This window comes from Leguminivora glycinivorella, chromosome 13, assembly GCF_023078275.1.
Source record: "Leguminivora glycinivorella isolate SPB_JAAS2020 chromosome 13, LegGlyc_1.1, whole genome shotgun sequence".
Lineage (NCBI taxonomy): Eukaryota > Metazoa > Arthropoda > Insecta > Lepidoptera > Tortricidae > Leguminivora > Leguminivora glycinivorella.
In genome coordinates, this window is record NC_062983.1 from 3,219,192 (window position 1) to 3,247,133 (window position 27,942).

The following is a 27,942-nucleotide window of genomic DNA, read 5'->3' on the forward strand; positions in this document are numbered from 1 at the left end:
AATACATTTATGTAATTTTATCTTCATGTAAACTTAGTTCATAATGTAAAACCAACAAAACTTAAAGTAAGGTTAAATCAAAAAACAATGTTATCCACTGAAAATAAAGCATAATTTTTATTTAAGTCTATAGTTACATACATACATATGATCGTAAGACTAACAAAGTACGTATGTATTAATACTCTAAATTGTTTATGAAACGTAAATAGTCGAACCTGCTATGCTTTGTCTTTGTCATACTTTGGATATAATATATAAATAAACAAGTGACGGAACATGCGATAACAGGTAGTCGAGTCCGATATGTTGATATGTAATAATCCGATTAAAGAATAAAATAAGAGATTGGTTACTGTTTCTACCTAAGTCATATACGCATCTAAGTTTATGAACATAATACTGATAAGCTTAATGAATGAAAAGTAATGGTAATACAGACTGATTAAATAAAAGATAGGATTTAAACCCTTATTTTTGAAATGATCTACAGGAAAGACGCGAACCTTTTTGCTTTTCACTATCGCAAATTCAAATTATTTTGACAAATAAGTCTATTGAAAAGAATAGTGTATTGAATTTAAGTTAATTACATTTATATATATATATAATAGTAATAATTTTTTTCTGCATATCAACAACTATTATTCGAAATGACGCTTCTGTTGTGTTAATCACAATGTGTCGAGGTATTTTATTTCAATCAACAATGTCGCTGATATGAGAATTGCATGTTACTTACTGAAAATGATGACGCTGTGTTTATTGTCCTATACCATGATATTATTTAACCAACATTCTATAAAGGTGAGTTGTGTTTTATTGTATGAAACATTGTTGTTCTTTAATGATTTTATAATAATTTAGTGTAAATAATTAATGCATATAATATGTTAATACATATTATATGCATTGAAGAAGGTTTGTTTTTAAGTTGTTTTCCATAAATGTTCAAAAATATTATAAGTAGTCTTGTCCTTGTATAGTGTGTCACTGACTTTCTTAATTACTCTGTGCCTTTAATTGTATAATAATTATTGTATTGCACTATCGCCCGACCCAAGGCTCCACGGAAGACCAGCGCTGTGCCACCATCAGTGTCAGAGCATATGTCGAGTGGTGTCCTTTTGCAACCACAAACCAAACCCAATGTAACTGATTTTGTACTGTTTAGTATGTAAGCCTCATATTGTATATTTTATTTGGCTGCAATTAATGTCTTTATTTTCTTACTTTCTTTCTTCTTTCAAAAATGTTTAATACTTACGTAGGTAGCACCCGAACTAACGAAAAACGATAGTGTTGATGGTATTTGTCATATATATATATATATATATATAGATATCTCCACTCGGTAAATGTTGATCAGACGGGTTTTGGCATCAGTTAATTGTTGATCTGTTGGCAATTGTTGATCACAACAGTTTTTGTTGATCTAATGTATGACTCTGCATACAAATGTGGCTCCGACCGGATCAACAACTGCTGTCCATCTGCCGGCAAAATTACGAACTATTCATAGCATTTTTTATACAAATCCGCTCCGTCAATTGTTGATCTGATTCAAATGGACCAATCAGGGAACACCTTCTCCACGATTGGTTGTTTGCTATTGTGCGCTGTTGCCACTGTTCTCTGCAATCAATATCCTTCTATTGTACAAAGTAACCTTCTAATATGTAGTTAGAATCGTAGCCATAAAAAAATCTATTAAATTCTAGATTACGCAGAGTTCAATGTAGTCGACAGTGGCAACAACCAAAATAGTTATTTTCACCACACCAACTGGTAAAGGCTCACATTGCTGTTCGAAAACATATAGCAAAATTACATTTTATCCACAAGAGTGCAAAGTAGGTAATTTCATACAAATTTTAACTTAATATCTTAATGTTGCTGATAGAATTTACGTACAATAGCTATTTGTTTTACAAGGGGGCAAAGTAGTTGTTTAACCGCACGTGCCAATATTAGCAAGCGAAAGATTCCAATATTGAACCGCGAGCGTAGCGAGTGGTTCAAAAAGTGGAATCTTGAGCGTTGCGAGGATTTAAAGGTTACGGAGGTTAAACAAACTTTGCCACCGAGTGAAACACAAACTTTTTCACCACACCAACACGAACAAAATACTAACTATAAAACATGAAATTAAATCAAATCCATTGAATAATTCAATATTTATGATTCAAAATCATCATTTATAAGTAAAATCTACCAGCCCGCTTAAGGCATGAAGTTAAAATTTGTATGAAATTACTTTGCACTCTTGTGGATAAAATGAAATTTGCTATCTGTTTTCGAATAGCAAAGAAAGCCTTTACCAGTTGGGGTGGTGAAATAGTTATTTAATAATACAAGAGTGCAAAGTTGTATTTTAACGCCGAGCGTGGAATTAAAATACATTTTACACGAGAAGTAAAATACATTTGCACCCGAGTGTAACACAAAACTTTTCCCCTCACTATAGCGAGGAAACTACAAAGCAAAAAAATGCGTTTATCACTGCTTCCTGCAGTAGTTCCACAGGTGGTAAATCATCTTTATTACTAGATTTACCTACTTTTATCAATTTCAAAGCAGTTAATTTGACTTTATTCAATGCCAAATTACTTTAGGTACCCACTAATGGATAAAATGCGTTTTTACCCGCTGGTATTAAAGGACAAAACACGTGTTTCCAAGCTAGTGAGGGGAAAAACTTTTTCCCTCACTATAGCGAGGAAAGTACAACGCAAAAAACGCGTTTATTACTGCTTCCAGTAGTTCCACAGGTGGTAAAACATCTTCATAACTAGATTAACCCACTTTTATCAATTTTAAAGCAGAAAATTTGCCTCTATTCAAGGTCAAATTACTTTATCCACTAGTGGATAAAATGCGTTTTTACCCGCTGGTATTAAAGGACAAAACACGTGTTTCCGAGCTAGTGAGGGGAAAATAACTTATTCTCAAGTATGCAGAGAAATGTTGTCATTACGTGCCTAAAAATAGGCTCGGAAGTACCCATTTAGAGCGTGGCAACAGAAGAGGATATGTAATGGAATTTCGTACAACTTTCCCGGCCTAGGCCTATCACTCCAATATGGAGCCGGTTTTTACGACCAGCTGATCGAGTAGGTATTCTTTACAGCCCGCACCGTTCGGCGGATTTACAGAAAAATAGTACCTATACAAACCTCGGCCAGTAAATGGGAAAGCTTCGAATCATATGCTAGTCCACCTCGGCTTCGCCTCAGCCGACAATTACATGGTATCCGAACCATTTCCCACTTAAACGGCCTAGATATGTAATCTATACTATCACGCTATCAGCAACCGATGCCCATATTATGTAGTACTATTACTTATTCTGTGCCGATATCTTAAAGTAATAAAACCGGCCAAGTGCGAGTCGGACTCGCGCACGCAGGGTTCCGTACCATTATCCGTTTTGATATTCACTTTATTATGTTTTTAGTATTTGTTGTTATAACAACAGAAATACATTATCTGTAAAGAATTCAATTGTCTAACTATCACAGTTTATGAGATACAGCCTGGTGACAGACAGACGGACAGCGAAGACTTAGTGGTAGGGTCCCGTTTTACCCTTAAGTACGGAGGCCGTGCGCGCCTCAGTACAGGCGCGCCAGTCATTTTTTAACCCCCGACGCAAAAACGAAGGGGTGTTATAAGTTTGACGTGTCTGTCTGTCTGTCTGTATGTCTGTCTGTCTGTCTGTCTGTCTGTTTGTCTGTCTGTCTGTGTGTGTGTCTGTCTGTGGCATCGTAGCTCCCGAACGGATGAACCGATTTTGATTTAGTTTTTTTTGTCTGAAAGCTGAGTTAGTCGGGAGTGTTCTTAGCCATGTGTCATGAAAATCGGTCCACTATGTCGCGGTCGGGGGTTTTTTCAAAATTTTAATTTACCATCGTTGTTTTACCACCTGTGGAACTATACTGGAAGCAGTGATAAGCCCGTTTTTAACCCCCGACGCAAAAACGACGGGGTGTTATAAGTTTGACGTGTCTGTCTGTCTGTCCGTCTGTCTGTCTGTTTGTCTGTCTGTGTGTGTGTCTGTCTGTGGCATCGTAGCTCCCGAACGGATGTACCGATTTCGATTTAGTTTTTTTTATTTGAAAGCTGTGTTAGTCGGGAGTGTTATTAGCCATGTTTCATGAAAATCGGTCCACTAGGTCGCGGTCGGGGGTTTTTTAAAAATTTTTATTTTGTGATTATTTGAGAGACCGTAAACAAATAAATGGAGCCTATATATTTTTAGATATTATAATATTTATATGGATAAAGTTATGTATACAATTGTATAATGCACGTAATTAGGTATTAAATGTGATCTTATTATGAAACTCACCTAATACGGCTCGTTTCATAAAACCGCACTCGTGTGTGAATGCCCTTTATTATGTAAGTCACATACGTAATAACTAATAACTATTTGTGAGTGTGCACAGCAAAACGTCCCTCTTTGTCGATTGCTATAAAGCCGCTTGGTCAGTTTATTCATATAAAAATACAAGTAAATCTCGCCTTAATGGTAAACGACAAAGTGGGACGTTTTACTAAAATACACTTACATTTGTAATTTTGTATATTCATGCCAAATAACAGCTTTCTAGTGCAAACGGTCTCTGAAATTACCATCGGGCAGACAAACAGATAGAGAGACAGATAGACATGGCGAAACTATAAAGGTTCCGTTTTTGCCATCTTGGCTACGGAACCCTAAAAAGCAATAGTTGTAGCAGAGATTCTACACAACCGTAAATTATAAATGGAACCACAGAATACATATTAGTCTTAGCGGGGAGACACCCTTTTTTTACTTTTGGAGCAATTATATCCGAAAATATTACCAATATAAAAAAAAATGATTTCGGTAAACCCCTATTCCTTTTTAAATACCTAGCCAACGATACATCAAGCCTCCCAAGCACGCGAGGCCGCAGGCCGAGCTCCGGGCGGACAACTACAAGTGCTCCCACTCAGAACAATAATAAAAGTGTCTGAAAACTGAAAAGCGAAGCGGCGGGCCGGAGGCCAAACGCTGAGCTTCGAAATCCAGCGAAGGCCGAAGGTCGAGCTCCGCGTAGGGCCGAAGGCCCGGAGCGTCTCTGAGAGGCTCCCAAGCACGTGAGGCCGCAGACCGAGCTCCGGACAGACAGTGCTCCCATGCAGAATAACAATAAAAGTGTCTAAAAAGCGAAGCGGCGGGCCGGAGGCCCAACGCTGAGCTTCGAAACCCAGCGAGGGCCGAAAGCCGAGCTCCGCATAGGGCCGAAGGCCTGGAGCGTCTCTGAGAGGCTCCCAAGCACGCGAGGCCGCAGGCCGAGTTCCGGACAGCAGTGCTCTCACGCAAAACAACAATAAAAGTGACTAAAAATCGAAACGGTTTCCGCTGTGTCTGAACTGGCACTTCGTGAAGGGGGCGTTTGAGCCAGCTAAAATTCGGTGCATCCCTCCCTTTGCCTACTTTTCATTAAAGATAAGCAATGACGAAGCCTTTTGCGATGCGATGATGTGACTGTCAAATGTGGTTGATGCAACTGGCCCTAAATCTTTGGTTTAAGGAAGTCTGTGGCTAATTGTTTTCGTTTCCGCCTGACGAAGCCTACTTTGTGATTAAATGTTATTTGTCATATTTACAGTAAAACTTTGTAGCTAGGATTTTACATACATACATATAATCACGCCTGTGTCCCATGAAGGGGTAGGCAGAGCACATGAAACTACTCGTTTCAGTGCCACTCTTGGCAAATAAGGGGTTGAAAGAAACCGAAACTGTGACATTGCTGTGACAGGTTGCCAGCCTCTCGCCTACGTCACAATTTAACCCATATCCCACAGTCGCCTTCTACGACACCCACGGGAAGAAAGGGGGTGGTGAAATTCTTAACCCGTCACCACACGGGCAACGGGAGCTAGGATTTTAAACTGTAAAAAATACTATTTAAAATAAAAAGACACGTGATACGTGTTAAAAGGGTGAATCTTATTTATTTGGACTTGACGTAACCTAACCAGAACGGACAACTATTGTTGATCAGATATCAGATCTGATCAAGCATCATCTGTATGCAGAGTCAGTCATACATCAGATCAACAAAAACTGTTCATATTAACTATTGCCAACGGATCAACCATTACCTGATGAACATTTGTTGACAGGATTAATATTTCTCGGCGAGGTCATTGAACCTTTATAGGTTGAATGAATGATCAATTGATCATTACTAAAAAATAAACTAAATTATTGTCATCGTAATTTGAGTTTTGGCATAAAAAAGAGCGATTATTTAATAATGTACCTACCAGACTAGGATATTTGCCAAAAAAAATTTACTTAGTTACGTATGAAGTGCCCCATCTCCCCTAATTATTTTTCATTATTTATATACAAATCCTAGTAGCGGCACTCAAAACACACCTTCGTGTAAAAATTCATCAACGTAGGGTTTATGGTTACTGAGTAAAGTGGCTGTGAAATACGGACAGACGGACGGATCATGACAAAACTATAAGGTTTCCGTTTTTGCCATTCTGGCTACGAAACCCTAAAATCATTGAATTGTTCAACGAGCCCACCCAGGAAACTGAGCAACCGCCGCCCTGCGTCGAGCCCGCCCGGACAACAGGGCGACCGACTATGCGCATTCTCATTCCAAGCTAGCCCAGCAAAAGGCCGATCTCTTCGCCGAGCAACGAGCCTGCTATAACGACGGATAGCCCAACAACGAGCAACGAAATCGGCGGCGGAATGACGGACGATGGCTCAATAAGGGCGAGTTGTACCAACACACTTTAACACACTGATCAATGTCAAATATGGCGCGGCAGCTGTCGTCCCGTATATAACTGTCAAAACTTTTCATTCGTGTATGAGAAGTTTTCACAGTTTGGTGCTACTCACCTTAAGGGTACGTTGCACCAAACCGTCTGTAATTGTAACTTACATCATAGTTAAATTCATCGTATAGATGGTTTTGACTGTTCTCTTAGGAGTGAGAGCTACCCCGCCATATTACATTAATCTGTGACTGGCCCTTAGTCTACAGTTAAGATACCTAGACATGAAGACCACTGGGGCCCATTTCTCAAAACAAAAAGTAACACGTTACAAGCGGAAGTCGGATCTCTTTCCAACTTGTCATATAAGACATTGAGAACCGCTTGTAAATTGTAACTTGTAGCTTCGAGAAAGGGGCCCTTGGTTAATAAAACAAATTTTGTTAGTTATTGTTTATTAATTTGTTAGAATTTCAATTCAACCGAGACAATTTTATTGATTACAAACGTAAGTATAACCCAATATTCAGAGATGTATTATTTATACTAGTAGGGAATGGATGGAAATTGTGTCGCTTAACTTCAAACTTTGGTAAATCCATTCTGCTATAAGATTGATTATTTTTCAGATTAGGTACCTATATAAATATTTTTATACATAATCAGCCTTAAAGCAGAATGGATTTACCCGAGTTTGAAGTTAGCGACACAATTTTAAAAGTGCTTTTTATTATTTCACTATGTAGATGAATAAGACACCGTTTTCACAGAAAAATGTAAGAAACTGTAAAAATAGTGTTTTTACCCGCCATAACGTTACCATTGTAGATGTTTAAGTGTTTTGCTTTAGTCCACTGCTAACGCATTCTGAGTGACATGCAAGAATAAAACTTTATCGTAATCTGAGGTCTTATTATACCAACATTGACAGCCGTGTAGGGCGGTGGATAGTGGTAGTTACATGGACTTAAGCATAACTCGTTTAAACACTTAAGACAGCAGATGGCAGCGGCAGGCGGCAACGGCAGACAGTGTCACTCAACAGTATTCATTTGCAAGGTACCCTCGACTGCAAGTGCCATGCAGCAGTTCGAGGAGTTGTTCTCATATCTCAAATGCATATTGCTAAGTAGTGTCATCTGCCATCGTGATACATACAGTTCCTGTTTGCCGTATGCTGTGTATGGCGGAATTGTATTTAAAAATGTCATAACATAAGATATTAACAAAAATAAATCTACATAATAATCATCAACAATTTTTACGCGAGTTTACCTATAGGTACCGTTTTTAATTATTATCACACGATATCTCACGATAGTTTTAATAGCATTAAAATAAATCTCCTAAAAAGTTGCAACGACATTAAAGTATAAGTATCGTTTTCAGTCCTTTACACGATTTAAAAAGTTCCATAACATAAAATATTAACAAAAATAAATCTCCTAAAAACTTACATCGTTATTTAAGTATACCATCAGCCCAATGGAACCCTGACCCACCATAGAACTATATCAAAGTAAAATTACATAAGACACATCTGACAGTTTAATTTTCAGGTTAGTTTGACACGGTTCTATGGTCGGTCAGGGTTCCGTTGGCTTGACAGTACAGTCACAGAATAAATATTGGTACAGTCACCAGCAATCTTACAGAACGAAGGCAGCAGAGATATATGACACGCTTTTATGTCTCTGTAAGGGACCATCCACACTCATGAGACGCATGTCTTGCGGCGCGCAACGGACGTCTCCGCCACGCCGCCTGAATGTAATTCAAAAAACGTCTCCTCAGTACATTTTGTATAGGAAGGACGTAAGACGTGCCCCCAGGAGGCGCGGCGGAGTCGTGGCGCGCGCCGCGCCTCCACGCTCGCGTCTTACGTCCTTCCTATACAAAATGTACTGAGGAGACGTTTTTTGAATTACATTCTGGCGGCGTGGCGGAGACGTCCGTTGCGCGCCGCAAGACATGCGTCTCATGAGTGTGGATGGTCCCTAACTAAGGGTGTCTCAGATATTTTTGCGGCCTTCATCAAGTCAGATCTATAGGTACTATTCTTAGTGACTGTACCAACCTAATCTTTTATTTAAATGGGTATCGTTATCAGTGCTTTACACGATTTATAAAGTTTCATAACATAAAATATTAACAAAAATACAAAAATAATCTCCTAAAAACTGACATCTTTATTTATGTGTACTATCAGCCCAATGGAACCCTGACCCACCATAGAATTATATCAAAGTAAGATTACATAAAACACATCTTACAGTTTTACTTTTCAGATTAGTTTGACACGGTTCTATGGTCGGTCAGGGTTCCGTTAGCTCGACAGTACAGTCACAGAATAAATATTGGTACAGTCACCAGCAATCTTACACAACGAAGGCAGCAGAGATATATATGACACGCTTCTTTGTCTCTGTAACTAAGGGCGTGTCAGTCGTGAGATCTATTGCTAGTGACTGTCCCAACCTAATCTTTTATTTAAATAGGTACTGTCAGTATCAAAAATAGTGTTACTGACAAAGTTTCAAATATTACCACACGCTCTGACGCCCAGCCGCTAGATATTTACTATAAAAAAAAATGTTGTGTCAGTACAGCTATTTTATATGTTGAAAACATAACAATAGTACATTGTGCAACAAGGGAAGGAAGTTGAATATTACCAACGAGAGTAAGTTAAATCGCGACGGCTGCCGGAGCGATTTAAAGACTCGAGTTAGTAATATTCATACTTCCCGAGTTACACGCAATGTTTTTCATCACACTTGCATTATAAAAAATATGCAAAAGGTAAAAAAACAGTTGAATACAGTACCAGAAATTTCTTAACTCCCTATAACTCACGCTCCGCCTGGGTGCAATAGCACATTTAGTGTGCAAGTGTGATGAAAACATATGAAACATCACAAAAATAATAAAATAAAAACAGAGTATTACGATAAATTATACGCGTTTTTTTAGTTGCGATACGTATTGAATTATTTTTTTTTATAAATATTATTGACTTGCGTATTTATCTGCATCCAGGTCCTTCTAGATAGAACAGGGACTTTCTGCAATACTTCAAGGCATTTTGCTTTTCCAGGGTTAGTCCTTTTTTTGATGTTGTCTTTAAAATAAGTTTTTACTGCCTTTAATTCTTCATTTGTCCATCGAGTATGAGTTTTCTTTCGCCTACGCGTCTCTACCACATTTTGTGATTCTAAACTAGGTGGCGATTCATCTGAAATATTTTGAGCTTTGCGTTTTTTTCTTAGTATGGGTCCTTCCATCTCTAGGTCGATTTCTTTGTCATCACTGCTTTCACTTGATGATTTGAGTGATTTTGGGCAGTATAACTTCTTTATAGATGTCATTTCTTCTTCTTCGTCACTATTACTTTCAGCGTTCTGCAAAGGGGTTTTCTTAGAACACGTTTCCTGTTTGTTAGTATACAGACGACCTTGAAACTGCCCTTTAACACTTCTCACATTCTCCTTTGCCTTATATTTCCCATTCAGTTCACGAAGTTCACAAAATTCTTGTGCCGTATTCGGATTTTCTCTCGGTCTCATTTCATACGGTTCATCTTCAACTACTATGTCATTAGTATGTTCTGCTTGTATTAAATTTTTTGCATATTCTCCAAGTCCATCTGTTTCTTCAAAATTATTTTCATGAATCCCTCTTCCAGCACGGTAATTTGCTAACATTTTCTCGTTTTCTTCGTTTTCTCCGATTCGACCTGTTTCTTCCAAATCATTTTTTTCATGAATCCCTCTTTCAGCATGGTAAATTTGTAACATTTTCTCGTTTTCTTGGAGGGATTGTTTATTTTGACTTTGACTTCTTTCTATTACAGCTATATCTATCGGATCCATTACTTCATGTTGTTGTGTCTGTTTTATCAAATCATCGTTATGTAGTTCTATTGATTTATCTAGATCTTTTTTCATATCCATAGATTTCGATGTTATAGTTTCACTTTTTTTTTTTTCAAACTCCATTACAGAGGAGCCAATTACCGCCTTCTGGATCACTTGTAAGGGTAATCTGTAGTTACTTGAGTGAACTGCTAAATCATGACCCAAAAAACCTGCCAAATGTTCGGTGTATTGATCATTTTTCTTTGCGTGCAATTGAGACATTGTGGCTATGTGGTGCCTTACACCAGTAGATGTAAGCATTTTTGGATTTCGTAATGTACACATTTTTTTAATTCTGTTAAGGCATTTGCCACCATCAAATGGGCGAGAGGTAAGAGGTCTACCAAAAAGTAATGGATTACCTTCAGAAACTCCAACCAATTTGCGACTGGCAACAATTAGGTCTATATTTCTGCGCATCTGTTTTGTTAGCAGCACGGGAACTGAGCGAGTCCGTTTTCCAGGGATCATAAAAACGTCTAACTGTTTAATGGTTTCTTTTTGTTCGTGTGATAATAGCTCTAAAACTTTGGCGGGTGTTTCTTCTTCCTTTCTGTTTAGATAAAAACAAAGTTCAGCTTCAGCTACATCTCCAGCCCTTTTTTTATCCATCACTATTATATGTGCAATTGTGACTTCACACAAATTTTCGTAATTCAAAACAGTGACATCGTTTTTTAGCTGTTTTGAATATTTTTTTTCAAGTTCGTGGACTTTTTCTGTTAGTATACGTATGTCTTCGTCCAGAGGCATTACTGTTTCTTTTGTCATTAAGTTGCGTTTGCGAGTTTTTTCAGCATTGGAAGAAATTTCCCATTCCCAGTTTATTTCTATCAATAATTTAAATTCATCTAATTGTTTTTTTACAGATTCTTTATAAGCCTGACTTCCGGTGCCCATTATCATTTCTGTGTATAAAACTTCAATGCAGCCTAGTATACTGGGTCTCAGTCTAGATGGTATGCTTATGGTTTCGACGAACCCGGTGTCTTCGTTGAAGCCGCACATCTTTTTAACACATTTTATAAATGTTGTGTAATGTTGTGGTTTGAATAAATCGCTAAGTTTTTGTATAGAAGGATCTTCAGTCTTTAAATGCAACAATAAGTTTCCTAAGTCGCGTAGCTTAGAACATATCGCTTTTCTACTGCGTGCTTCTTTCTTCTTTTTCATTAATCGTGAGCCATATGCCAAAATTAGCGGATCCGTTTTAATTAATACGGAAATCTCGTCATTCCGCAATCTTGGCAAAATATGGTTTTTAACTTCCTGAGATGCTGCTGACAAATGGGGAATTATACTGATGCTATGGTTTGCTAGCACTCGTTTTCTATAGGATTTAGGTAAATTTTCCATGTCTAGGAGTCCTGAGCCACAACTTTTAAAATGTTTATAAAAATATTTTCTTTTGAAAGTTGCAAGACAATTTTTACACGTGGTAAAAGTAGAAGGGCTTGATAATGGGCACGTCCCTTTTTTTGGTATTAGTTCACCTTCTTTTTCAAAAATAACTTTAGAATTATGTAGGAAATTTCCTCTGTTACGAAGGTCATCAGTTATTTGTCTTTTTCTTTGTTTTTGTACTTTTGGATCGAGATCATTGATTGCCATATACTGTAATACTTCCGATTCATTTTGGTGATGTTTCAATAAATGACGCGTAAAATTAGTGACGAGATTTTCGCAAAAAATACAAGCATTTTTTCGAACCCATTTTCGTTTCTTCTTTTGTTCTTTTGCTATTGGTTGTTCAGGTTGTTTGTTTTCCAACTCCGAATTTGACTCTTCCGAATCGTCCTCAGACTATAAAAAAGAATCATATTAATGTATGTATACATTTCGAAAGCCCGAAGTGCAACTGAATCTAAGTTAGTCCAACCTACGATTAATTTATCTCTCCACAGCTAAACTGGGTTGAGCCGACTATAGTCAATTTCATAAAATGGATAGTCATTACCAAGTTTATAGACCGACCGCTTAAATGAGTCCTCCTGCGCGGTACGGGGGCGGCCGCGGAAGGACGACTTAGGGAAGTGACAAAGGAGCGGGTGGCGGTCAAATACGCACACACCTCCCTCCCGACCCCTCAGTCGTCCTACCCCGGCACCCCCGTACCGCACAGGCGAGGAATCAGTTAAGCGATCTATCTATAGTCGATTTGATGAAATTTATTACATTTCTAGCCTGAAATCCGAGTAAAGTTAGTTTAAGCCGTGAACAAATAAGTTTAACTGAGTGATACCGGCTGCATCTAAATCAGGGGTGGGCAAACTTTTTTGAGGGCCATATTTGCAGCAAAAGTGCACTTTAATCATCATCACGGGCTGCGGGCCGGATGGAAAGGATTTCCTTTCTATACGGCCCGCGGGCCATCTCCGGCTCGCGGTCTGCGTACTTCGCACACCACTGATCTATTTAGTCATCATGCTTGTAACCGTGTTGTAACCCTATGCGCACAATTATGTTAGGAAACTGCTAACTAGATCTACTATTTTAGTTGTTAGGAGGGCAGTAAACCATTCAAAAAGTAGTAATGCTGTCTCCATCCATGTTTGCCACAATGAGATAAGGATGACAACAGTTTTTGGCGGCAAATCGATGTCCCACTCTCGCCTATTTCCTCTTCCAAAACTTAATTAGTTTTCAGATGTTTAAAATACTTAAAGAAAAGAAGTTGTGCTGCTGTTTTGCTTTTCGTGAAAATTGTTGACAGATTTGTGTATCAAGCGTTTAAATGCGGCGTTTATAAAACGCCCGTTTTGGCATTTTTAAAGTGCTGTAATACACATACAGAGTGTAACAATAATGCTGGTGATCCGTTTAAGGGGGCATTCAATATCGTGGTCTGATTGGGAAAAAATTAGAACCCCCAATCAGACCACGCTACTGAATACCCCCTTAAACGGATCACCAGCATTTTATTACTTACACCCTGTACAAACAAAAATATACAAAAAAGCAAAACATACCGGCACAGTATTTGTGAATACTTATCAAATCTTTATCCTGTGTTCAGGAATCACGGAGGAAACAGGCCAGAGCGTTTGTATGAAGAAATGAGTGGTTTACTGCCCTCTTAAGCTTATTTTTTATTTTAATTATTTGGAGGCTTACAAAGATAAAGTCAAATATTCTAAAAACTGTTAAGAATATGTTTCTTATCGATTCTAAGTAATCCCAGCTAACTTTTATTCAAATATTTTTCATGTACAGATTTTCGTCTCAATTCAGCTTAATCATAATGTATAGATAAATTGTTATTCACCTTATCATACGCCATGTCTTTAATGATAATTATAGGGGATGGGACATCCTGATCAATTGCGCCATCCAATTTTTGATTGTTTGTCACTATACGTTTATTTCCTGGCAGATTTTGTGTACAGTTTAATTCAAAATCTGTAAAATTTTCTTCTGACATCTGAAACAAGATCAACAGAATAATAACTAATAACACTTACTCATATCACGTTAATCGCTCTAGTAATATTATAAAGACGAAAGTTTGTGAGTGTGGTGTACGAGTATGTTTGTTACTTATTCACGCTCAAACGGCTGGGCCATTTTGATAACATTTTGTATGAAAGGTAGCTGAACATCCTGGACGTACTTAGGTTACTTGTAATAACGGTAAAAACCAAAGTTAGGTTATAATTAAGATAATAACAACTATGTTTGTTGCAATACTTACCTACGTTAATTTAAAGTGGGTCTATGATGTAGGTATCATCAAGGTTCTATTTTGTCAACAGTTAAATAGTAGATTACATATAGTATGAATTTTCTGAGATGAACTTTTCGGTTTTGCCCTAATCTGTTAAACAAAGGCCTTTGTTTCTATTATTCGCGGTGGTTAGCTCCCGTTTCCACAGCACGTGCTAAAGTCTCAGTGTGGTTAAAAAGCAACTATCATGATAGCAATAAGGTTCAAATTTATTAAACAGTTTGCAGTGTGCAGGTAACTTTTTTTGAAGATGACAAAACGTGTTATCTCCGAAAGGGCTTTTTATGGATTTGAACCTTATTGCTATCATGATAGTTGCTTTTTAACTACACTGAGACTATAGCACGTGCCGTTTAAACGGGAGCTAACCGCAGCGAATAATAGAAACAAAGGCCTTTGTTTAACAGATTAGGGCAAAAGCGAAAAGTGCATCTCAGAAAATTCATACTATACCTAGGCTGTTTAAGTGGGAAATCTCACGGATGACGTGTTGTTATTGTCGCCCGAGGCGAAGCCGAGGTGGACTATAACATGTGATCCGAGGCTTTCCCATTACCGGCCGAAGTTTGTATACTATTTTTCTGCCCGACGGAGCCGGCAGGCGGCAATTTAGTTTTGCGTAAAGTGGCGCTTGCCGGCCGGAGGTGGTCAATTAATAATAGGTTTAATTGACCACGAAAAAACAGCAGCTGTTGTACAGTCAGCAGCAAAAGTTCCGAAACGAACAAGGTGTCCAAAATGAACTTGGCACGACCTTATTTTTAGTACTATTAATAAGAACGTGTTAGGATCATTGTGAACACCTTGCCCGCTTCGGAACTTCTGCTGCTGACTGTATAATTAAGGTCTTCAAAACGGAAAGATATTCTTTAAAGATTTTAATTAAATAAAAGAGTATTCTTGACCTTTCGTTTTGAGTGCTATTGTGGATATTTATATCCGTTGCTATTCATTTTTAGGGTGCCGTAGTCAACAAGGAGCTAACTAACTTAACAAGCAATTATTTACGATTTCACATTGTAAGGTATGGAGCTTTAGATTCTCACATATCAAGAATACTCAGTTGGCAATCTAATTGCGGTTTGATCTACCTAGACCTACAGGGAGACAGAGAAGACTTAGTTTTTGGTAGCTACTTTGTTTCGTAAACAAAGCCTTACCTATAATATATTTAGCGATAAATGGCAGGCTTTTCATATGATGAAGGTAATAGGTGTGAGGTATCAGGCTTATATTAGTTTCCCGGTCACATTAGGAAGTGTAACTTCAGCTGCATAATTGACTTCTTCTTAACGTGTGGGTTGTAAAATTGATCGACCTTACAAACCCTGGTGTCAGAGTTATTGAGTCGCCAAAGACTGTATACTTAGTATATGCCCAGACCAACGGCTTTACATACCTACCTTCCGAAGCCGGATTCTCCGGATCGAAAGACATACGCTCTAATCGGAGGCTGTTTTATAGAGCATTTTCAGCTCCAAAAACTCCATTCATACTCACTATTTGATATTTCTATATGGATGTCTAAAGGTGGTTTTCCAGCGGGAGAGCGTGAATGGGCAGAGCGGAGAGGGAATTGAAATTTGTATGGCGAATTTTAAATTCTCGCCCAGCGCATCTTTGGTGAAAATAGTAAAGATTGACTTGGATGTGCGGGACTTTAATTGAGTTATTTGTTAGTGTAAAAATGAACTGTAGGCCTAGCACATGATTGCCGCGAGAGTATGTCGCCGCGAGATAGAGGACACGTCTTCTTCTAACTGTATTAATGACATAAGGACGGGTAGTCTATCTCGCGGCGACATACTCTCGCGGAAATCATGTGCTAACCCTGCTGTATTGCTTCCGACTTAAAGTATAAATTAACTCTGATGTTAGTTTGCCGCCGGCAGAGCGAGACGAAAAGTGGCTTAGCGTGGAGAGGAGTGGATTGACGTGGATGTGCGAGACGTGAATTGAAATATTAGTTAGTGTAAAAATTAACCGTATTGCTTTCTGTTTAGAGTATAAATTAACTCGAAGGTGGTATTCTACCGGCAGAGCGCGACGAGACATGGCGAGGCGCGGATTGAAGAGGATGTGCGAGACTTGAATTGAGATATTTATTAGTGTAAAAATGTACCGTATTGCTTTCGACATAGAGTATCGTATGAAACCTACAATCTGCGGCAGGCACGCGCAGGCACGCGCGGGCTCGCGCAGGCCCGCGATGGCTATTAATGGCAATTTTTAGTGGAAAAGGGTCCGGGCGATTTCAATTCCCTCCCCGCTCTGCCCATTCACGCCCTGCCGGTGGAAAACCACCTTCAGGGCCATAATTTAAAAGAATGTTGGTTAAGAAAACAGAATTAATTTACCTTATCATTACTCGTATTCTGACTTGTGTCTAATTTAGAGCCCTGTCTTTCCAACAGAGACTTTTTCCAGAATTTTTTGTTGTCCGGATGATTTCGTACCTAAAAAAAAAATCATGACAGATTTTGTAGTACAATTGCGTAAGTTAAGTAGTAATTCGTATCTATAGATAATATTGAGAATATTACATCAGATAAATATACAAGGTTCATTGAGTCATCACTAAATCGACTGGCTGAATCCGGGTCAAAATCTGAGCCATCACTGGGAGAAAAATCCTGTGTATCAGTTTCGGAATCGAGTTTTTGGGTTGAAGTTAAAGTGCGACATGCCCTTCTTCGCTTTTTTCTTGGTTTCTTCTCTTTGTTTAATAATTCCGGATAATTCTCTGTCTCCTGAAAATAAAAATTACCATTTATTACTATGTAGGTATTATATTAGTACACTTTTAAATAACTAGACTTTTTATTGCTCTGCCATGTTGTCTAGGATAGGTACATATATATATACATACATAGAATCACGCCTGTATCCCATAAAGGGGTAGGTAGAGCACATGAAACTACTAAAGCTTCAGTGCCACTCTTGGCAAGTAAGGGGTTGAAAGAAAACGAAACTGTGACGTTGCAGTGACAGGTTGCCAGCCTCTCGCCTACACCACAATTTAACCCATATCCCATAGTCGCCTTCTACGACACCCACGGGAAGAAAGGGGGTGGTGAAATTTTTAACCCGTCACCACACAGGCAATACCTAAATAGATAGGGAGGATAGGTAATACCTAATAATACAATATTTTTTACCTGGTCAAGGCGCACAGGGTCGATTGAATTTAAATCTGATATGGAGACTACTTCATTGTCAGAAACTTCGCCTAAATTTAGAAATGATGATAATCCTGAAATCTCTATATTAGAGATTATATTTACGTTGCTCTCATTTTGCGAATTTGTCTGTAAAAGAAACTACATTAAAATTGTTGTTCTCCCGCTGGATTTTAAGTATGAACCGACAGAGAGAGACGAGTAAAGAACAATTGGGTTTAGACGACCGGTTAGCTTAGTAGTGACGCTGCCTATGAAGCTGAAGCTTCTCTGTTCGAATCCGAATCGAACCGAAATCGATCATTATGTTAATATTTACGTGGCGTGCCTAGGGTTGCCTAAAAAGGCTGCCTAGCCTTCGCTAGCGAGTCCGACTCGCACTTGGCCGGTTTTATTTTTACTCGTATTATTGTGGCGCAGAAATACGAAGCTATATCTTTAAGCCTAAAGCCTAAAGATATAGCTTCGTATTTCTGCGCCACAATAATAGAATAGAATAGAATAGAATAGAAATAGAATAGAAATAAAATAATAAAAATAAAACCGGCCAAGTGCGAGTCGGACTCGCGCACGAAGAGTTGCGTGCCATTATCTACAAAAACGGCAATAAAATTATGTTTGTTGTATGGAAGACCCCTTTAAATATAAATTTTCTTATGTTTTCAGTATTTGTTGTTATAGCAGCAACAGAAATAGGTACATCATCTGTGAAAATTTCAACTGTCTAGCTATCACGGTTCATGAGATACCTACACCTGGTGACAGACGGTCGGACGGACGGACGGACGGACGGACGGACGGACGGACGGACGGACGGACGGACGGACGGACGGACGGACGGACGGACAGGCGGACAGACAGCGAAGTCTTAGTAATAAAGTCCCATTTTACCCTTTTGGTACGGAACCCTAATAAAAACTCGCTAAGTGCGAGTCGAAATCGCGCAAAGGGTACCATACGATTATCTATAAAAAACAGCGAAAAAAACTAATGTTTTTTGTATGGAACCTCCTTAAATATTGATTTTATTATCTGTTTAGTAGTTGTTTTAACAGCAACAGAAGTACAAAATGTGTACGCACTTGTATCGTAATGTATTATATTCTGTTAACACAACACGGCCGCGGCCGCACTGTACCGAAATAGTACATTACGATACAAGTGCGTAAAAAAGGAAGTTCGAAACGAGAGGCGATAAATTAAAACACGACCGAAGGGAATGTTTTAAATCGACACGAGTTACAAATTTCCTTTTCGCACGTGTATCGTACGACGTTTTTCAGTACAGATGAGCCTCCGAAGTTTCGACCAGGCATATAATGAACCACTTCTCGAACTAGTGCGTAAAAAAACGACCATCTGTACTGAAAAAGCTATTATAATTATTTCAACGATGTCAGGCCCCGTAGCCGAATGGCATTTCTTCGACGCCAAACGAAAACGAAACGCCGCGTCAGTTAGTCCGGCTTTATCGCGCCAATATCCAAGAGCGATAGAGATAGATATCTACTAGCGTTTCGTTTCGTGAGCGTTTCGTGAACGTTTGTGCCATTCGGCTACGCACCCTGGTTATAATACATATGGATCGAACAAAAATACATATGTAAAAACATGGAAAGTAAATTTTTGTCATGTGATGGTACCTATGGTAGCACCAAAATATCTATACCTACACTTGTTTACTACATTTACTTATGCAAATAAAATATTCTTATTCAAGTGACAAACTAACTGTACATAGCATTGTGCCCATTTTTAAGAGGTTAGTTAGCATAAATAGGTAGTACCCACCTGCATATCGACATCAGTTTCAGATTCAGAATCCCGAATCATTGCGTCATCACGTAGTATATCTGTATTACTTATTTTAATTTCCTTCGCAATTGGCACTATCGAAGATGTTTCAGATAGTGAATCAGGGTCTAATATTGGTGACATAATCCTGGTGTTTGAACAGGCACCTAGAAAAAGTGAATGGTTTTAGTCTGTTTAATTGCAAATAGGCAGTGTACAGAAGAGAATAAAGCAACAGCGATTATAACCACAAAATTAAAAAATTGAAAAAACACCCCGACCGCGACATAGTGGACCGATTTTCATGAAACATGGCTAAAAATACTCCCGACTAAGTCAGCTTTCAAACAAAAAAAAAACGAAATCTAAATCGGTTCATCCGTTCAGGAGCTACGATGCCACAGACCGACACACACACACACACACACACACACACACACACACACACACACACACACACACACACACACACACAGACACACACACACACACACACACACACACACACACACACACACACACACACACACACACACACACAGACACACACACACACACACACAGACACACAGACACACAGACACACAGACACACAGACACACAGACACACAGACACACAGACACACAGACACACAGACAGACACAGACACAGACAGACAGACAGACAGACAGACAGACAGACAGACAGACAGACAAACAGACAGACACGTCAAACTTATAACAAACCGTCGTTTTTGCGTCGGGGGTTAAAAATTAGACATTTCATACCACGAGTAACCTTTTTAACAGGAATTTAATTTTTGCACACACAAGGTTTTTGGCTGACTGTACTTTCCTTCCCATGGTCAACTTATAATCATTGAGGCAATTCTAAAAAACCCAAACACGACGGTGTTTGGTTGTTTCATCACAGAGTTCCTATGGTCACCTTCCAGCTCCATCATCAGATCAGCTCTATGTCATAATAATGTTGCATTGTCATCCTAGTTATACATGCATACAAAATTTCAAAGTTCAGTCAAATTTCGAAGTGTATCAAATTTAAATTGCAAGATTTGATTACTTACAGACAGACATACAACGAGACAGGAGAAAATAAATAAAAGCTTGTAAAAATACGTTTGTATAAATAGTAAGTTCAAATTAGAGTTACTTACTTGTTGTGTCTTCCATTTTTCAAACAAAACACCGTAAAACACTTTATCCAACTGCAAAACATGTCCACTGCACGAAAATAGACTAATGACTGACAAAGTCAGCAAGCGCAGTAAACTTGCGTACGTAGGCCTATCGCACTTTAATATACTTCCGTTTCATTTTTGCGACGTTGCCGTTGCGCCGCGCCGTTTTCAAAATACTAGATTCCGCAGTAAATGTTGATCAAGAAATGTTTACGTTGATCAACAAAGTATTATTATGTGTAAAAAAAAAGGCGGTTAAAAGATCAACAATCGCCGTGCCAGTTTGTGACGAGTTAGAGGCTTTGTGGCACACTTAGGCACAGCGTTGCAAGAAGGAGAATTAATATATAGCAATATTAGCACGATAAAATCAACACTTCCTTAGTAACAGGCCCGTAAAGGCAGATCAACAATTGATGCGGATTTCAGCCTGATCAACAACGGCCGAAAGGAGGACAATATATATATATATATATATATATATACTGAAATAAAAAATAAAAAACATTTTGAACTTAATCGGTAAGTACTCGTGGTAGCGGTCATATTTACACGTGTTGCAAGACTTGCGGTATTATTTGTTAATTCGATACTTTGTCGGCGCTTTGTGAAATACAAGTGGTAATATACTTTGAATATAAATTATGTGCTTCAATTTATAAAAACGATAATATTTATTTAAATTTATAATATTTAGATCTAAAGTTGAATGTCAGAACTTGGTTCTTTAGCCATATATTTATGTTTCGATTTAATATCAACTCATCAAATATTTCACTATAAAATAATGCGTTTTTATGCAACAATTTCTTTACTATTCTGTATTGCGACGTGAAGCTGCTCGTTATTTTTGTTAAGTGAGGAATCTGCAACTTTCAACTTCATTTAAAATGTTAGTAAGTATTTATAACCCTATATATCGAATCTCTTTAAAACTTTGATTTAAGTATTGTTGGTATATTTTTATTCTTTTTTGAAGGTCTGACTCCGAATGTTCAGTATACACGCGCACGCCCTCACCTGAACCGAAGAAGATTGCTACAAAGAATATCAAGAAAAGGAAATCATCCTCAGCCGCAAGGTAATTCATTTATTTTATATTAATTAAAATAATCCTTAGAGTTATATTTAACAGTTCCTGCTAGTCTAGTCGTTAGTGACTCTGTTTTCTAAGCTTGAGGTTACAGGATTTAATCCTGGTAAGGCATATCTGTGTGTTTATCACGTTAATTTATTTCTCAGTTATCTTATTCTCATCTATTTATAACGTTGTCAGTCATAACTATGAACTTGGTTTAGTTTTGTGTCAACATAATTATTATTAATTGACATATATTTAATATTGTTTTTCTTATTTAAGGTCCGAAGTTGAAACAGAAAATCGACGGGTACTACATTCATCCTCACCAACACCTTGCGCGCAAAAGAAAAAAACAACCAAAAAAGCACGAACGTCAACCAGTGAAAATAAGAATGTTGGCTCTAGGTACTACTTATTTTTAGTTGTTTTTAAAATTAAATTACTTTATTGTGATTGTGCAACTATAACATAATGTATTTGCTTGAAATATTGTAATTCTGTTTTATTTTTTCAGTTCTTCCAAAAAATCGCCTGAAACCGATATCTTCAAAATCATAAGAGAAGAAGAGAAGATCACCAGCGAGGGCAGTTCGAAAACCGTCAAGACAACATCATCGTTTACCAGCCGCGTATCGACAGGTTCTAGTCGACGCACTACGATAACAGACGGTAATTTTTTCATTGATTTAAAAGTGTATAACATTAATGATTACCAAAAATCTGAGCCTGAAGAACGTTATAAAAAAGCATTAGCGTCGGTTAAATTGCAATGTCAAGAGAATTCCTCCGAGTGGAATCAAATACAAACGTTCTTAGGTCAAGCCTTTAATATTTTTGGAGAATGTGAACCTGTTTATTATAATAATTATAAAAAAAATTAGTTGAATATTTTCAAATCTCCCACAGTAAGAGAATTCTATTTAAACAAAATTTTGTTATTTTTTATTCAAAGTTGTTGACAAAATCAAGTTATAGTTAATAGCAAAGGTAGATACCTACGTCTATAACTAAATCTCGAATATGGTTTTTGCATTAAGAATATAATATATTCGTATAGCGTACGATATTATCGTACGCTTATATAAATAGTTTGTGTACAAAAATAGATACTTAAATATTATAGGTTTTCAATATTTTATGTGCGAAAAAGTTTTAATGAATAAATACAGAAATTAATTTTTGTAAGATAAAAGGTTACTTTCTGTTAAATTTAAAGAATATTTTCGAATGCGATAATTTAATACTGCGACTTTATTTGATTTATATTTATAGACTTATACTACCATACTTTGCATAGTGTTAACAATTCATTGCATTCTTAATGAGAAGTCAGTCGAGTCAACTGTTTTGATTAATACAACGTATGCTAATAGTAAATAGATGTATTAAATTAGTGTTTGACAAATTACGGTTTCAAAATAGCCTAGTGAGTTTAGCTACATCTTTTGCATTAACATAATTCATTATGCCTTTCTGTGTACCGTGTAGTTCATCTGTAGACAAAAATAAATGGACAGGTCATCTTCGAAGCACTGCACATAAAACAACTGTATGTTCTAACAAATTACTTAATGATGGTGTTGAAGTAGTAGAGTCTGCATTTCGGATGCGCATTGCCACTTATCGTATATCAGCAACCAACGACCAAAGTCTGGCGTCTGTCGATGCGTTTATGAACTCTATTCGAAACAAAATAAAACGGCTTTTAGATAATTCACTTACGAAACATACGTGCGTAAAAGTAAATTTCGAGCTCTTTGGATTGTTTTTAATGTTCAAAGATAATAGTCAATCAATAAAATCATTTGGAACTAAAAATAAAATTTTATACTTAAGTTATGATTTTGAGTCACTGTTTTGCGAAGTTGTTAACTGTCTAAAGAAAAAATTTGAGGAATTTCAAGACCGTGATAGTGGATGGGCTTTTGTTAGTAACTCTCATTTAGAGATCAACATTAACAAGTATCAACCATTACGAGGTTCAAGCTATGTTGACCTGCCAAAGTTCATAAAAAACAAAAAAGCATGTATAAATATACAAAACAACGATCAATGCTGTTTTTTATGGTGTGTAACAGCGGCTTTGCATCCTTCTACAAAACACCCTGAAAGAGTATCATCTTATCCTAATTTTCGAGACGTTTTGAATATTTCTCAAATTTCTTTTCCAGTCACATTTGATGACATAAGAATATTCGAAAAAAATAACCCTATGATTTCATTGACGATTTTTGGTTTGAAAAATAATAAAATTGTTGTGGGCCCCCTTTACAAGTCTAAAGTATCTAGTAATCAGAAATGTAGAAAAAATATAAACCTACTTTTAATAGACGATGGTAGTCACCCACCACATTATGTTCTAATTAAAGACTTGAGTCGTCTTGTGCGCAGACAAGTAACAAAGCATAATAGTAAGATATACTTTTGCGAAACCTGTCTGTTATTTTTTCTCACGCAGGAAGAACTCGCAAATCACTTGTGTACTGGAATAGTTACCGTTTTACCAGAAAAGGGGACAGTAATTAAATTTAAACATTTCGATCGTAAACAGAATGTTCCATTCGTTATATATGCAGATTTTGAATCGTTACTACAACCAACTGAAACTAGTGACTCTGATACTGATACTAGTGATAGTCTTACCCCTAACACTACAACTTTGCATCATCATATACCAGCTGCCTTTGGGTATCATATTGTTTGTAACGCAGATCCGAGTCATAATCGTTATTTCTCTTATCGCGGTACTGATTGCGTCGATAAATTTATTGAGGCAATCTACAAAGATGTTGCTAAAATTTATAAAATTGTGAACAAAAATACCCCAATAATATGTAATGAGAATGACGACCAAAACTTTTTGAACGCTAAACGTTGTCATATTTGTAACCATTTTCTATTTTCTGATCGGGTTCGAGATCACTGTCACATTACAGGAAGATATCGGGGAGCAGCACATAATATATGTAACTTACAATATAAACGTCCTTGTTTCGTACCTATTTTTTTCACAATCTGTCTGGTTATGATTGCCATCTATTTATCAAAAAATTGGGGGAGGCACCTGGAAACGTCAAAGTTATACCTAAAACCAAAGAAAACTATATTTCTTTTACTAAATTTATCCCTATCGAGAATGAGTATTTTCAGCTTCGTTTTGTAGATTCTTTCAAATTTTTAGATACAAGTTTAGAAAAACTAACTACAACTATGCAGAAATCTGACTTTGTTCATTTACATAAATATTTTTGTAATGATGAGGAGTTTGAATTACTTACACGAAAAGGTGTGTTTCCCTATGAGTATATGAATAAATGGCAATGTTTTGAAGAAAAATACCTGCCAAGTATTGACTGTTTTCATAATTCGCTCACTGATGAGAACATTTCTGTAAAAGATTATAATCATGCGCAAAAAGTATGGCAACAGTTTAAAATTCAAAATTTAGGTGAATATACAGACCTATATTTGCAAACGGATGTTCTTCTGCTAACCGATATTTTTGAAAAGTTTCGCGCTACTTGCAAACAACACTATGACTTGGATCCTGCTTTTTATTTAACTACACCTAGCTTATCATTTGATGCCATGCTTCTGAAAACTGGTATTGAATTAGAGCTTATAGATGACTTTAACATGCTTAAGATGATCCAATCTGGAATAAGAGGGGAGTCTGTATGACCTCTCTACGATATGCAAAGGCTAATAACATATACTTACCTCACTATGACTCATCCCAGATAGACTCATACCTAATTTATATCGACTGTAATAATTTATATGGTTACAGCATGTGTCAGTATATGCCCCTATCAGACTTTAGGTTTCTAGAAACCAATGAAATAAGTGCTTTAAATATCACTCAAATCCCTGATGACTCGGATTATGGTTTCATTCTAGAAGTTGATATTATTTACCCCAATGATTTACATGATAAACATAATGATTTACCATTTTGTCCCGAAAAATGTGTTCCACCAGGTGGGACGCATTATAAACTGGTACCTAATCTATATGACAAATATTTGTATGTGATTCATTATGTACATTTGAAAACGTGTCTTAAACATGGTTTAAAATTAAAAAAAGTACATAGAGTAATTACGTTCAAACAGTCCCCTTACTTAAAACAATATATTGATATGAATACAAGGCTACGTCAAGAGGCAACGTCTGTCTTTGAACAAGATTTTTGTAAATTGATGAATAACAGTATATTTGGTAAAACTTTAGAAAATACTGAGAAAAGGGTTGATGTGCGCTTAGTTAATCAGTGGACAGACAATGATAACACAACAAAAAAGAAAATCACCGCTGACAGATTAATTGCAAGGCCAAATTTTCACAGTGTATCAGTTTTTACTGAAAATTTGGTGGCAGTTCAATTGAAACCAGATCTAATAATTTTAGATAAACCGATCTACATTGGTTTCGCTGTACTAGAGTTATCTAAAAGTCATATGTATGATTTTCATTATTCAGTATTTAAACGTTTTTATGATACTCGTCTACAAATGTGTTACACGGATACAGATAGTTTTGTTTATTATATACAAACAAAAGACTTTTTTAAAGATTTAAGAATGCATTTTTTAACATATTTCGATACTAGTTGTTACGATATTGATAATAAATTTTTATTACCTGTTCAAAATAAAAAAGTGCCAGGACTTTTTAAGGATGAAATGAAAGGAAAAATGATTAAAGAGTATGTTGGACTTCGTTCTAAAGTGTATTCTATCAAAACAGTTGATAAAATTATTAAAAAAGCTAAGGGTGTGAGAGAACCTGTAGTATGCAAATTTGAGTTTTCTCATTACGTGAAATCATTATTTCAAGGAGATGAAATAAAAAGAAGAAACATATTATTTAAGTCGATTAAGCACAATATATTTACCCAAAGTGTAAATAAAGTCGCCCTTTCAGCTAATGATGATAAGCGTATGATATCTGACAACCAAATAGTGACGAAAGCTTGGGGCATACCTCAATACTTAATGTTTAATTTGTAATCAATTGTCATGTTTTGTATAAAATAAATTGTACTATATGCAGTCAGAGGTCATTAGTAAATTGAATAGCACATATAATTGAAACAACATTTTGATATTAATTTTATAAATCTATTAAAAACTATAAATATAAGTTGAAGATAATAACTAATTCAATTATATGTCCTAAAAATAAATCTTTCTTCTACTTATTATACTTATTGTGTTTTTATTTTAACAATATTATTCAGTGATGTCTTATGATAAATAAATATATTATCTTATTATTTTCTTGTTTTCATTTTAATTTACCTTAAACATTTCTATAGATAGTTTATTCATAAACGTGTTCATAAAACAAGTTGTGACTTGTTTAGGTAAAGACATACACACGTGTAAAGTTAAAGCTATCATATAACAGGATTGCGCATTTATATTTTGCTGAACAAACAATAGCTAACCTTTATAAGCGCAAAGTAATTTTTAATTGGTTACATTCGAATAGCATCAACGCGTCTTTATTATCCACTCGCAGACATAGACCTGGTAAGTTGTTTTTTAACTAACTACTTATTAAAATTATATATATATATATTATATATATATTAAAATTATATATTATATTTTACAAATCAAATAAACATTAAAATTAATTTATTTGTGGTTATATACATTTTTGTTCGTTGTGTAATCTGATTTATCAATATTATATAATTTTTCGTTTTGTCTTAGGTTTTCAAAAAATGGCAGACAGCGAAGACATCCCAATTCCATTTTCGCAATATGCACAAGAGTTTGAGCTACCACAAGAATTTGACGATAGCGACTTATATAAAAAAATTAAAAAGAACATCGAAAACCCTAAAGCCAAGAAACGTAATAAAGTTAACATTCATAATAAAGTAGTGAAAAGGACTCAAGGACACCCACCATCTTTTGTGATAAATAATCATGAGATCAAAGGCAATAAACTGATCAAAATTCAAATAATCAACATAACAGAGGATGTAAGGGATCAAAACGATGAACAGAACGAAAATGTATTACTGAGCGCGCAGTATGTTGCAGGCGATAATTTTGATGAAATTATTGACAGCACAGAGGCTTTAATAAATAAAATTTCAAAAAAAATTTGTGGATACAGTACTAGTTATTAAAGTTGTATTTTAAATATTATATAAGTAATAAATATTATATGAGTAAGTTGTCGTTTTATTTATATCCATACTAACTAATAAGTTTTTCTTATGCAAATTATGTAAAATCTAAGCTAAAAATTAAAAATATAACAT

At 36.4% G+C, this 27,942-nt stretch overlaps 2 protein-coding genes and 1 long non-coding RNA gene across 7 annotated transcripts in view; 1 reads left to right on the top strand and 2 right to left on the bottom strand.

Annotated features, from left to right (window-relative positions):
* Positions 1 to 27,847, top strand: LOC125232462. Of its 5 annotated transcripts, XM_048138141.1 has the most exons (5): positions 21,328 to 21,470; positions 21,558 to 21,659; positions 21,939 to 22,064; positions 22,174 to 22,328; positions 27,383 to 27,847. In XM_048138141.1, coding segments are annotated over exons 1-5 (810 nt in total). In that variant the 5' UTR covers positions 21,328 to 21,468; the 3' UTR covers positions 27,808 to 27,847. The 5 variants fall into 5 exon arrangements, with proteins under 5 accessions (XP_047994097.1, XP_047994096.1, XP_047994098.1 ...); XM_048138140.1 differs by lacking the exons at positions 21,328 to 21,470; positions 27,383 to 27,847 and adding an exon at positions 1 to 807 and having other exon boundaries at positions 22,174 to 25,323; XM_048138139.1 differs by lacking the exons at positions 21,328 to 21,470; positions 27,383 to 27,847 and adding an exon at positions 21,182 to 21,199 and having other exon boundaries at positions 22,174 to 25,323.
* LOC125232674 (neural cell adhesion molecule 2-like) overlaps positions 1 to 27,942 on the bottom strand; it is a 347,116-nt gene that overhangs the window by 96,540 nt on the left and 222,634 nt on the right. The window lies entirely within an intron of this gene.
* On the bottom strand, positions 12,350 to 16,859 carry LOC125232463. The gene is made up of 3 exons (XR_007177744.1): positions 16,782 to 16,859; positions 13,966 to 14,121; positions 12,350 to 12,503 (listed from the first exon to the last, which is right to left on the bottom strand). It is a non-coding gene; the product is annotated as an uncharacterized LOC125232463 (long non-coding RNA).

Bases quoted from the DNA above. Each gene is read 5' to 3' on its own strand.
- LOC125232462 (XM_048138140.1), top strand. From the start codon at position 23,125: ATGCCTTTCTGTGTACCGTGTAGTTCATCTGTAGACAAAAATAAATGG.